This window comes from Tupaia chinensis, unplaced genomic scaffold (genome assembly GCF_000334495.1).
Source record: "Tupaia chinensis unplaced genomic scaffold, TupChi_1.0 Scaffold000028_1, whole genome shotgun sequence".
NCBI lineage: Eukaryota > Metazoa > Chordata > Mammalia > Scandentia > Tupaiidae > Tupaia > Tupaia belangeri.
The window spans coordinates 4,795,337-4,804,959 of NW_006159458.1; the positions used below are offsets into that span (position 1 = coordinate 4,795,337).

Consider the following 9,623-nt stretch of genomic DNA (forward strand, 5'->3'; position numbering starts at 1 on the left):
AGGGAAAGTCATGATGTATTTTTCTATGCAAAAACGTGTCATGACTTTTCCTGACAACCCAATAGCTTAGACCAAAGTGCAGGGTCTCACCTTTCTCATTACCCTACTCAGGATGCACCTTCCATGGAAGACATTAGAGCAGAACGAGGAACTTCTCGATGTTTAATTGGGATCTACTTCCTATGGAAAAGCATGTAAGAACTTGCATTTGTATTTGTTCTAAGAACAAAAGGAATTTCTTTTTGTTCTAAGAACACTACTGTATTTGAGTTAACTTTGGTGAAAAGAATGTACTTTCTGCTTTAATTCTGAAGAAAATTTAGTTGTGAGATTTATTTTTCAAAGACAACTTTATTTGGAAAAATTTTAAATCATCACTTTAAATTGGTTACTTCTTATTTTAGTAAGAGATGTAAAACATTCTTCTCAGGGCCCTTGAACATTAAGAAAGAGAACCATTGAAAGTTTTTTTAAATTTAATTACATACTGTATTTCTGTTCCAGATTAAGGTCTGTTGATACATAGGGAGAAATAAAATGAGAAGCAGAAAAGTCAGAGAGAAAAGGCTGAGAAGCAAATAAAAACAAAGATAGAAGGAGGAAAGAACAATTAGAAAAACAAAAAGAGTGTTGGAGAAGACAACGGTTTTTAGGGACTAAGAGAAAGGACCACAGAATATAATTATGTGGTAGCTTTCCTACCTAGTACAATATCATGGCTAGTCATTGTTTTTGTCATCCTTTGAAGTCTTGCTCTCCACCTAGACTAAATTTCAGGAGCACAAGAATTGTGCTGTGTTCTCTCTTTGTTGTTTTCCCAGTGCCTAGCACAGGCAGGAGAATAGGAGACACAAATAGGAATTATTAAATGAATGGATGAACAAAGGAAGAAATGAAGAAGGAATGTGAAGAGAAAGAGTGCCAGGCCCCAGATGGTTCCAGTGATGGTCTGCTGAGAGAGGCCGTGGACCTGACAGATCCAGCTCCCTGGGATGCTGCCTGCAATAGTATTTCTTTGAAGGCAGTTTCAGAAACTCTAACCCATGTTTTCTTTAGCAGAGTTGCAGTCTGCTAAGTATTAGAACATTTTTCCTCTTTTTTTAAAACTTTCTGAAAGTTGACGTTTTCACCATTCCTTACATTGGGTATCACCTTGTCACCTGGTACCTTCTCACCCCGAGCCTAGTCATCTGTTGCTCCCAAATCCTTCAGCTTTAACAGCCACTCTGAAGTCCCTGTTCCCTTATATATAGATCAACTCTCCTCTCTCAGAATGCTGTCTTGGTTCTCTCAAGGGGAGCCCTATTCTCTCATGCTGCTATAGCAATACCTGAGACTGGGTCATTTATAATGAACAAATTTACTGGCTCACAGTTCTGGAGGCTGGGCAGTCCAATATTATAGGGCTGGCACCTGGCAAGGGTCTTGTTGGTGCATAATCTCATGGACAAGGTGGGAGAAAACAAGAGGCCAAACCACCCTTATGTAACAGCACCAATCTCATCCTTGAGGGTGGAGTCCTCTTGGCCTAATCACTTTTAAAGGTCCCACCTCTTACTACTATTACAATAGCAGCTGAATGTAACTGAGTGTGAGCTTTGGTGGGGACAAACATTCTCAAACCACAGCAGATTCCTTCTCTTTTAGCTTCTGGTGGCAGCTTCCTAGTTTCCAACCCCTTTGTACTGAGGGTCCCAGGAGCAGGTCCACTAAAAAGTCATTACACCTTTAGCCTTTCATAGAAATGCATCTTTCAGGTCAGCCAGTGGCATAGTAGTTAAAGCAGTTGGATCCCTGCAGTTAACGTTGCAGTTTGAGTCCTGAACCCAGCGGCTTGAAAAACACATCAGACATGTGTGTGCACAGTTAAAATCCCAAGAGGAGAGTGGAAGAGAAGGGATTGTAGTGTGGCTATCTACTCTGGGGAGTAATTTCTCACTTTCTCTTTTTCCCTTTCTCCAGCGTGTACATATACCTTATACCAAAAAAAAAAAAAAAAAAAAAGGAAAAAAAAAGATCCGTGTCTTTTCTAGTCCATCCCATCGCTGTCCTCTAGTAACTTCTGATCACTTTTGTACATTCATCACAAATTTGACCCTTAGAAGCCCACATCCTCCTCATTCACCCCCCACTGCTGACCTGCCTCAGGGCCTTTGGGTGCAATTAATCTAAAAGATTAGCCTCTGCAAGTTCTGTGATATTTTTCTTATTGTGGAAAAATATATGTAACATAAAATGTACCATTTTAACCATTAACATAGTCATGGCCTTTAGTACATTCACATTGTTCTGCAGTCTTCACCATTGTCCATCTCCAGAAACATTTTCACCTTGCCAGCTAAATTCTATACCTATTACACATTAACTCCCCAAGCTCAGCTGTATTTACTTTTACCAGATTGAAGGCATTCTCACCCAGAATATTTATTTCCTTAAGTTGTTCTACCTTCAGAATTTTAAATGACATTATTTCACTTTCTGTCCACCATTCCCTGTCCTGTCAGCACCCTCAGTGCAGATAGATCGGAGTTAAGATCTCAACTAATCAATATGCTGATCTCAGTTTTTTTCATTTGTGTGTAGCTCAGGTAATAGATAATATTACAGTAACAGTACCAGACAGATAGCAGAACCAGCTTCACTGAGCCATTGAGAGGATTAAGTGCTTGTAGGGCATGTAGCATGGGTCTGTTCTCCATGCTTTCCATCACTCCACACGTGAGTAGTCATCACCCCAAACACCACGTAGCTGACATTCCTGGCTTCTCTACTCTTTTTGAGGCCCTTCCTGGGGAGACCCAGCAGCCGGCCCCAGTTCCATTCTCTGCCTCATCTGCACATCCACCTGGGCTATCGGTGAACCACAGATTTTGCAGCAGTTTTTTCAAGGCATGGTCCCCTGCTCCGCTGGACCCTTAATAGCAACCTGCAGGCTAGTAATGGGTCCTAATTTGGGTTCCTCTGCCCTTTCCCTCCAACAGCTGCTTCAGATTTTTTCCCCTTTGCTTAATCTCCCTACTCTGCCACTGCCTCAACAGCCATCATTTATCCTGTCTTCAGAGACCAGAGTTCTTACACTTTAGTGACATAAGGATCACACACATGCCCTGAGTTCCGAATTGGTAAGGGGGTGGAGGTGGGATCTGTAGCAATCATAAGGGATTGTGATATCCACAGCGTGCAGTCCACTCTCTTAGGGAGGGCCGTCCTAAACCACAAGCTCCTGGAGATCAGAAACACAGTCTTGTCAGACTTCCATCCCTAAACACCTGACGATTGATGTTAAAGGATAGATTGAAGGAATGAGTCTGTCGCTCCGCACTCAGAGTAAATTGCTGTTCGCCTTTGAAATGCTAATTAGCTCCAGCTGTTTAAATGCAGTTTGAACCTCTTCAATTTGTTTTATCTTTAATCCCTTTTCACTGCCTTTACTGGTAGGGGACTATAAAGAATTTAACAACAAAAAACCAACCCCAGGGCCAGGTAAGACTGAGACAGCAGGCCAAAGTTGCAGACACTGGGCCTCTCTACTTTAACTTTGAGAAGAGAGCCCTGGTGACTCTCATTGTAAGGATTTCTGGATCAGAGGTTGTTGCAGCCACTTCACTGGACCTTTGTGGAGTGGAAAGAATCTTAAGCAGGAAGCTTACAGCTTGCTAAGAGAGTGACTTGGAGAAATAGGTGGATAGATAAAGACTGGCACAATTAATGGTCAAAGGGCTTCAAATCTCAACCCTGCCATTTACTAGCTTGTGACATGAGTGCTTAAACTATTGGAGCCCCTTGTCTTATCTGGAAAATGAGGACCGTATGATTTACCTTGCAGAGTGTTTTAGAGGGTTCAGAATGTAATGCCTGCCATACACAGTGATTCTATAACATTCAGCAATTAGACTTTTCAAGAGAACTTAATATCTGCCTGTCCATCTCCACCACAGTGGGGGAGAAACACATGCACATTCACGACGCTTACACCCAATTTCCCCTGAAAAAAAAAGAAGTGGCACCAGCTATGCCTTCTGGGGAAGTCTAATTCTGACACCTCACCCCACTAGAATACAGTTTTCAGTGGGAGCAGACAGAGTAACCTAGGGCCATGCCCTCCCACTTCCCTCTTCCCTAAGTGGAGCCCAGAAGCCAGAGAGAGCTGGTGGGGTGCCTACATGGGAGAAGTGGAAGGTAAATTGGCGTGGGTAACCGGAACTGAAACATTTCTTTCACCACCCTCCTATACCGCCACCTCTTTTTTTTCTGTGCCAGGGGGAAGAAACACCTCACATCAGTGCTATACCCACACACACTTAGACCAGCTCTCCCCAGCCTCCAGACCCTACCTCATCACCCGCTGAAACTCACTGAATGCCTGCAGGGTTCGTGCTGCTGTTCTCAACGCTTTGCCCAGGACCTCCCTGGGAGCCCTAGGAAGTGTGTTCCAATATCTGAGCCCTTCCCCTAGCCTGTGAAAGCCGTGTAACTCCACCTCATTCCCACCTCAGCCCCTCCCACCCCTGGCCAGATAGAGTACTTTTGGTTTTCAGGCCAAGAGATTTGATACAAATGTGAATAATCTTGCACACTTGTAAGTATTTTTATATGACTGCAGGCTCTCTTCCATACTTACTCCCTTGTACCTATGTATTTATTTGCTTTTAGGAGAAACATTTGGACTGGTTTCCCCGGATGCGAGCCATGTCTCTCGTTTGCAATGAAGGCGACAGTGAGCAAAATGAGATTCGGAACCTTCAGGAGAAGTTAGAATCAACCATGAGTCTGGTCAAACAGCTGTCAGGTCAGCTGGCAGAGCTCAAGGAACAGGTAAGTCCGCTCAGTGAGGTGGTGCTGGACGAGGGTGGAAGCATTCACCACCTTGAGCAAGGAGAGACGGGAGACTCCGGGAGCCTAAGTATTATCACGGAGGACTGTGTACTCTAATAGTGCAACTTCCTTTGTACTGTAGAACCATATCTGCAAGCAGAGATTTCCACTTATCCCACTTCTCCTGTCCCTATCCTTGTGTGTCACTTCTTCTGTGGAAGACTCAAAGAAGATGATGCTAAAATACAAGGACTACTTTGTCCTTTTTAATGGAATATTTTTTTTTCTTTTTTTTTTTTTTTTTTGGAGAGGTTTTTGCTATAGGGCATGTGCACTCACCAGAAAGACACAGAGAGAGACAGAAAGTGAGAAATCACCCACCCCCCCAGGATGGATGGCCACGCCGCAATCCCTTCTCCTCCATTCTCCTCTCAAGATCTTGGGCATGCACGCACACGCACCCAGCGTGAGTTCAAGTCACTGGGTCCAGGACTAGAACTGTGGTCAACTACATGGGAGTCCAGCGACATAGCCATTACGCCAACTGCTAGCTCCGGAAAATCATATTTTCTGCTTTGATAGCAGTTACTAACCTCATGGGAAAAGCAGATCATCATTTGTACCTGCCACTTCAGTGCTATAATCAACTTGATCATACAAAATGGACAGCATTATAAAAATATCAACAGCAACTGTGGTAGTTATTAGAGTGACGGTGGTAGTGGTGATAATTAGGCAACACGCAAGGTCTGTTTTAAAAGAACGAGGGTTCCTGTTTCCTAACCACAGAGAAGGGTTGCTCTTTTTCTGTTTATAGAAAGTCACTTAAAAAAATTATTTCTTAAAATATATTCCACATGATGCTGGAGAGGAGGTAATGGGGAGATCTTAACCCAAAACTGTTGTGGGCCCCCAGCACTGCTGAGATAAGAGTGGGGAAACGCAGCTCAGCACTCTCTTTCTCTTTTCCCCCAGATGACAGAACAAAGGAAGAATAAGCAGAGACTGGGCTTCCTCGGATCAAACACACCCCATGTGAATCATCACATGCCACCACACTGATACCATGGGGGGAAGCCGTGACTAGCCTTTCATCAGTGTCCTGCCTGATCACTGAATAAAGAACTGAGATGGAGGGGAGTGAACAGTGCCTATTGTTGAAAAGTTAAAAACAACCAAGTGCCAAGATGTTGAGTGGTTTAGCTCCGAGAACAATTTATAACTGTTTTCATGGCCGAGGAGACCCAGCCTAAAATGCAGCAGCTGGAAGGCACACATCATGCATTCTTAATACAACGTGCAGGAACTTGCTCCAGAGGCTGCAGAGGGGGAGAGGGGTGGAAGGAGACGCTGGGCAGGGAGAACTACCTTTTGCTAAGTCCACAGGAGTTGGTTTTTCCTTCCATGACACTGACTGCAACCTCTGTCATGGTCAGTTTGGATTTATTTCTTGTAATTGTGGCATGTAGGTCAGCGATACAGGAAGTCATACTTTGGTGGCTAAGTTTTATTAAGGAAAATACCTGAAGAGATGAAAAATGAGAGTTAAAAAGAAAAATGCTAATGCTTCTAAATCGTGGCTGTCACAGGGCAATTTCCTGATTTATAACATGAAACACAATGGATTTACAGCTCTGGGAACTCAGTGCTCAGGAGCTTACGCCCCTCATGCTGACAACATAACTGGAATGTGATCACTTTCTCCAAGACTCAGCTGGGGTCCTCAGTGTGGAGCACCAAAGGAGATTTTCATATAACTTGTTTTAAACATGTTTTAAGTCATGCATAGGCTAAGATTTAAGAAGATTTAGGGAGGAAAATGCCAACAGTAAGCCCCAGGGAAGAATTTTTTTTAGAACGTATGTATGCTATTATAGTATTGACTATATTGAAATTAATAAAGGAAAACACTTAAAGGTGACAGAAAATATTGAGAAAGTTAGGATGGTGGTGGCATTGCCTTCTGTCAACATGGAGTAAAAGCTATTTGATTCACGTTTGCTATGCTTAAAGAACTGCTTTAAGGAACTGAGTGTTTTTATTTATCCTATTCCTGTGGTTGGGGGGAAAAATTCAAGAAATATATTGAATACTCAAGCAAATGCAGCATTTCAATTGCATATTTAAAACTATAATAGTAAGGGCCTTTTAAAATGTGAAAAGATAATAATCTCTTACTGAAATTGTTTTTATGTAAGTCACGTAATCAGAATTTGTTGAGGGAGAAAATAACCTGGTGTGGTCAGATTATTCTTGGAGACTACACATTTAGATTATTAGAGCAAAATACGGATAATGAAAGTGTTCAGACAATGGCTATGTGACAAGGGATCAAAAGCACATGACACCAGACTCTGGCAGATGCTTTGCAATTTGACTTTCTGGCCTCTGCCTAACGAGAGTAAAAGTCATGTCCAGAGTCTTTAAACTCTTATTATCACCAAGGTTTAAGGTCCAGATAGGGTTTGCTACAACAGTCTTTAAACCTTTGGGATTGTTCTTATATAGCTTAACCTACTGTTTTGTTTTGTTTTTTTAAATGTCAGCTCATAATCTCTATAGATTATAAAGGAAGCCTGAACCAATCCTCCCTACAAATACTGTTGAAATGTAGACTTGAAATAAAGCCACTGGAACCCAGAGCAGCAAATTGAGACTGAATCTATTACTGGTGTCCCAGTACCACCTCAAGCTAAGAATTCTTCACTCTACCATCACAGTACTTGTCCAGTCAATAGCAAAGGAACCCTGACGTCCCTGATCTAAAGATACTCAGAAGTTGCCATATGACTACGTGCAGCACAGATTTTTGACCTATGCTGACATTTAATCAATATTTAAGAAATTCAGCTGTCATCAAATTACCCTTAATTCTTTATTAAAACTGTAAGCTTTATCACATTTTGCTTTGTTTGTTTCTAATGTCTTCACCAAAAATCAAAGTAATCTAAGGCAGCCATTTTTAAAATCCAAGATTAACAGTATTCGGTAAAAAGTACACTTGAAAATATTTTAATCAGACCAAGTTTTATGAATAGAGAAATGAAGGGGAAAAGTGCTAAACAGTGAATATAACCCAATATAGGAAGCTTTCTCTGTTTCAGCATAAAATAAAATATTTCTGATGTCTGAACTAAAAGTCAAGGTTCAAATAAATTAATTTGTACAGATGTGAGTAACCTGCCTTTCAGATGATGAACCGTCTGGTCTTTTCTGACATTGTGATAGTTCTTTGTTTAAGGAATAAGCCCCCAAGTATGTAACTGCTATGTGAAAATGACCTAGTGTTGCCGACCACTGTGTAGTGACAGTTCCCTGTTTCACAGCAGAGTTGCTTTTATGGGAAGTACCCTCCCCAAAAAAAATTGCGACTAACAAGACTCTTATTTTATCAAAATTTAAATATTTCTCCGTTGTGCTTTTAATGCCTTTTCTTTCCTGCCTATATGCCTAGAGATTATAGCACAATAAACAAAAGCACACAGAAAGGCACTTTCTAGGATGTTAAATTTGTGAAAAAGAAGATAAGACTGGAGAAATTTGACATTTGATATAAATTTATATTTGTTATGTATATGTTTGTTAATGCAACTGGAATATTTGACCTTAAGGTGTATCAGGTAACATCTTCCTATTTATATAGTGATATTCAAATAAACGCAATCATCTTCAAATTTGATGTTAAGTGAATTGTTTTTTTAATTTAGTTAGTAAAACCCATATTGGTTTAAAAGTATCAGTTTCTGCTGAATAATATTTCTTATTGCAAAAAGGTTTTGTTCCCCTGTGTGTTCCATTCTGAGGCTCAAGAGATCGATGCAAGTATGCTTTCTACATTAGAGCAGCATTTTTACATGAAAAAATGGTTATATTCTATAGAACTAGAATGTTAATTAATAGATTGTTTTTTTTTTTTTTTGAGAGATTTTCGCTATAGGGCGCGTGCGCTCGCCAGACAGACAGAGAGAGACAGAGAGACAGAAAGCAAGAAATCACCCCCCAGGGGGGATGGTCACGCTGCAATCCCTTCTCCTCCATTCTCCTCTTGGGATCTTGGGCACGCACGCACATGCACCCGGCGTGAGTTTTAAGCCACCGGGTCCGGGACGCGAACCGTGGTCGACTACGTGGGAATCCAGCGACATAGCCATTACGCTAACTGCTGGTTCCCAATTAATAGATTGTATATGCACGAAGATGTATCATATTTTGCACCTCTTGAAAAAGTTTACTTAGAAAAGGCTTTATTTTCTGGGACCAGCAGTTAGCATAATGGCTATGTCGCTGGACTCCCATGGGGTCGACCACGGTTCAAGTCCCGGACCCGGTGGCTTCAATTGATTGCATGCATATTCCATGTTTTCACCTTACAAGGTAATGTCATGGATGCTTCCTCTATTTGATAGTTGTTTTATTACGGACAGTCCTGCCATGTGGCCCATCTTCTATCTCCACCCCTTGGGACTAAATTGAGTAGAGAGGCTGGGGACTTGGGTGGTGGTACAGAAGGCAACTTCCGTTTCACGTACGCTATCAGTAGGGAAAAAGAAGAAGTACATGTTTGATAATAGGAGATAAAGGACTTGCCCTCTAGGGATCTAGTAAATTGGACATATGGGAGTAAATATTGCAGGGGCATTATGATGGAACAGATGACAGACTTGAGAGTAACTCAGACTTGCAGAGAGTAATGCCTTGTGGAAGAGCTGCGATAGACGGAGTGTTCCCTACAGCCGTTCTCAAAGCTGTGTAGACAATAAATCAGCACCTTGTGACTCACAGACCCTCTCCAGTGTGCTGTGATACTC

At 41.7% G+C, this 9,623-nt stretch overlaps 1 protein-coding gene across 1 annotated transcript in view; it reads left to right on the forward strand.

The window, feature by feature from the left end:
- Window positions 1-8,489, forward strand: part of ITPR2 (inositol 1,4,5-trisphosphate receptor type 2) — a gene marked incomplete in the record, with an annotated part of 493,922 nt that extends 485,433 nt beyond the window's left edge. Inside the window, 2 exon segments of the mRNA XM_006140313.2 lie at window positions 4,661-4,815; window positions 5,791-8,489. Coding sequence (XP_006140375.2) covers window positions 4,661-4,815; window positions 5,791-5,877 — 242 coding nt within the window.
- Between the last annotated feature and the right edge of the window lie 1,134 nt (window positions 8,490-9,623).